At 39.1% G+C, this 2,551-nt stretch overlaps 1 protein-coding gene across 1 annotated transcript; it reads right to left on the reverse strand.

Annotated features, from left to right (window-relative positions):
• Positions 1–749: 749 nt before the first annotated feature.
• Positions 750–1,726, reverse strand: LOC130735947 (uncharacterized mitochondrial protein AtMg00810-like). The gene is made up of 2 exons (XM_057587815.1): positions 1,682–1,726; positions 750–1,595 (listed from the first exon to the last, which is right to left on the reverse strand). Exons 1-2 carry the CDS (start codon positions 1,724–1,726, stop codon positions 750–752), a joined length of 891 nt encoding a protein of 296 aa, XP_057443798.1.
• Between the last annotated feature and the right edge of the window lie 825 nt (positions 1,727–2,551).

The raw sequence follows: 2,551 nt of genomic DNA on the forward strand, positions 1-2,551 counted from the left end.
ATTAAACTTCACGATAAACAAGCACAATCAAAGAACTAATAACTTATAATCTACTTGTTTAGTCTGGAATTCCATATGCATTGGAACTCGGGGCAAACAAGGGCAGTCTAAGTAATTAGTCACTTGCTCTAATCAGACGGTCCGATTGAAAAGAAGAAAAGACATATCTGCAAAGACCTTATACATGAGGGAAAGACGAAGGTCGACAAAGCACATTCTATCGTTTGACTCAATGGTGACAAGGAAGATCAAGAAGAAAGTTGAAGATCGTCTCGTCAGAAGAAACTGCTACAACAAGAGATACGATTCTGTAGCGGGAAGATTCTGACCAAAGCTGAAAAGAATACAAGACAACATCCTTCAGAAAGTTTATTAAAAGAAGAGCTATCTGCAAAAGATTAGAAGACTTCCAGAAGAAGAGCATGATCGTCTCAAGGAGATAGAACGATCATCTGCAGAAGAAAGATAAGGACAACTTGCAAAGGGAGAATTAAGTGTCCAACTCAGGCTGAGCAACCAGAAGAAACTGCATTCAGAGAAAGCAAACATCATATCAATATGGAAAAGATCTCTGACAACACAGAAGATAGAGAAAGGTCAAAGTGCAAAGCTTCAAGCAACCATCACATATGCACAATGACCAAGGGAAACTATCATAATCTTCATATCTAAATTTTTCCCTTATCTCTCTAGGAATGGGATGAATTCCATCGTCTATGTCGATTGTTCCTCAACAAGACATCATCAGATCAATTATGTACAACTACTCCCTGCAGGACATTGTACTCTTTCAACATCTGCTTCATCCAGATTAACTGTGTACAACTACTCCCTGCAGCTATGTATTCAGCTTCTGCCGTGGATAAGGACACACTATTTTGCTTCTTGCTAAACCAAGAGATTAGATTGCTACCTAGAAAGAAATAACCTCCAGATGTGCTTTTTCTATCGTCAGCACTACCAGCCCAATCAGCATCACAATAGCCTATCAACATATAGTTTGGATCATGTGAGTAGAGGATTCCATAGTCACTAGTTCCATTTACATACTTGATAATCCGTTTAACTTGCACAAGATTGCTAGCTTTTGGTTCAGCTTGGTACCTAGGATAACCACCAACAACAAAAGTGATATCTGGCCTACTTGCAGTAAGATATAGAAGACTACCAATCATACTCCTGTAAAGACACTGATCAACAATTACTCTTTTCTCATCCCTAGTCAACTTGATGTGAGTAGCAGCTGGAGTCCTCTTATGACTTGCATTTTCTAAGCCAAACTTTTTGACAATGCTTCTGGCATATTTGCTTTGAGATATGAAGATGGTGTTGTCCATTTGCTTGACTTGTAGTCCAACGAAATAGGTTAGTTCACCTACCAAACTCATTTCGAACTCAGATTTCATCTGTTCTACAAAATGTTCCACCATCTGGCTCGACATTCTACCAAACACAATGTCATCAACATATATCTGGGCAATCATCAGGTCTTTACCACTTTTCTTCACGAATAGAGTCTTATCAATCCCTCCTTTGTTATAGCCATGACTAATCAAGAATTGTGTAAGCCTCTCATACCATGCTCTAGGAGCTTGCTTCAGACCATAAAGAGCTTTTTCAGTTTATAGACATGATCAGGATAACTTGGATCCACAAACCCCTTAGGTTGTTCTACACAAACTTCTTCATTCAAGTCTCCATTCAGAAAAACACTCTTCACATCCATCTGGAATAATCTAAACTTGAGCAAGTATGTCACTCCAAGTAACAGTCTGATAGATTCAAGGCGAGCTACAGGAGCTTTGTTTCGTGTTACTGTGCCGCTCTCATCTGACTTGTTCTTGAAGATCCATTTGGTTCCAATGACATTCACATTCTCAGGTCCCACACAAGTTCCCAAACTTCATTTCTTTTAAACTGCCCTAGCTCTTCTTGCATAACATGTATCCAATACTCACGAGTGAGAGCTTCTTTGACAATCTTGGGTTCTATCTTTGAAATGAAACAAGTATTTGAGACTACATCTCTGCACCTGGTAGTTACACCTTCATTCAAGCTCCCTATGATATTCTCCTTAGGATGAATCTTTTGAATCCTGATTGATGGTCCTTTTGAGGTAGTGGTGGGTTCAACATCCACATCAACATCTTCTGACTCAGAGGATGATGGAATGTCTTGGACATCAAGTGGGATATCTGCAGGAATAATAGGAATTGAGTCACCAACATATATGCACTTTTTGATTTCCTAAGGTTCATCATCAACCACAACAATGATTGACTCCAACAAAGTTTTAGTGCATTGATGGTAGACTCTATAAGCACGACTATCTTCAGCATACCCTAGAAATATTACTTCATCACTTTTTGGATCTAGCTTTCTCCTTTGCTCTCTATCTGCCAGAATGTAGCACTTGCTCCAAAAAATGTGAAAGTATTTCACTGTGGGCTTCCTCCCTTTCCAAAGCTCATATTGGGTTGAGGTGCTTTCAGAGAGTATTGTCACATGATTATGAATATAACAAGCAGTGTTCATAGCTTCTGCCAAAAAA

The sequence above is a fragment of the Lotus japonicus genome, chromosome 2 (genome assembly GCF_012489685.1).
Source record: "Lotus japonicus ecotype B-129 chromosome 2, LjGifu_v1.2".
Classification (NCBI taxonomy): Eukaryota; Viridiplantae; Streptophyta; class Magnoliopsida; order Fabales; family Fabaceae; genus Lotus; species Lotus japonicus.

Coding starts and splice junctions, on each gene's coding strand:
- LOC130735947 (XM_057587815.1), bottom strand. CDS start 1,726: ATGGATGTGAAGAGTGTTTTTCTGAATGGAGACTTGAATGAAGAA. Junction 1,596..1,681: donor ATGGAGACTTGAATGAAGAA/GTTTGTGTAGAA, acceptor TATGGTCTGAAG/CAAGCTCCTAGAGCATGGTA.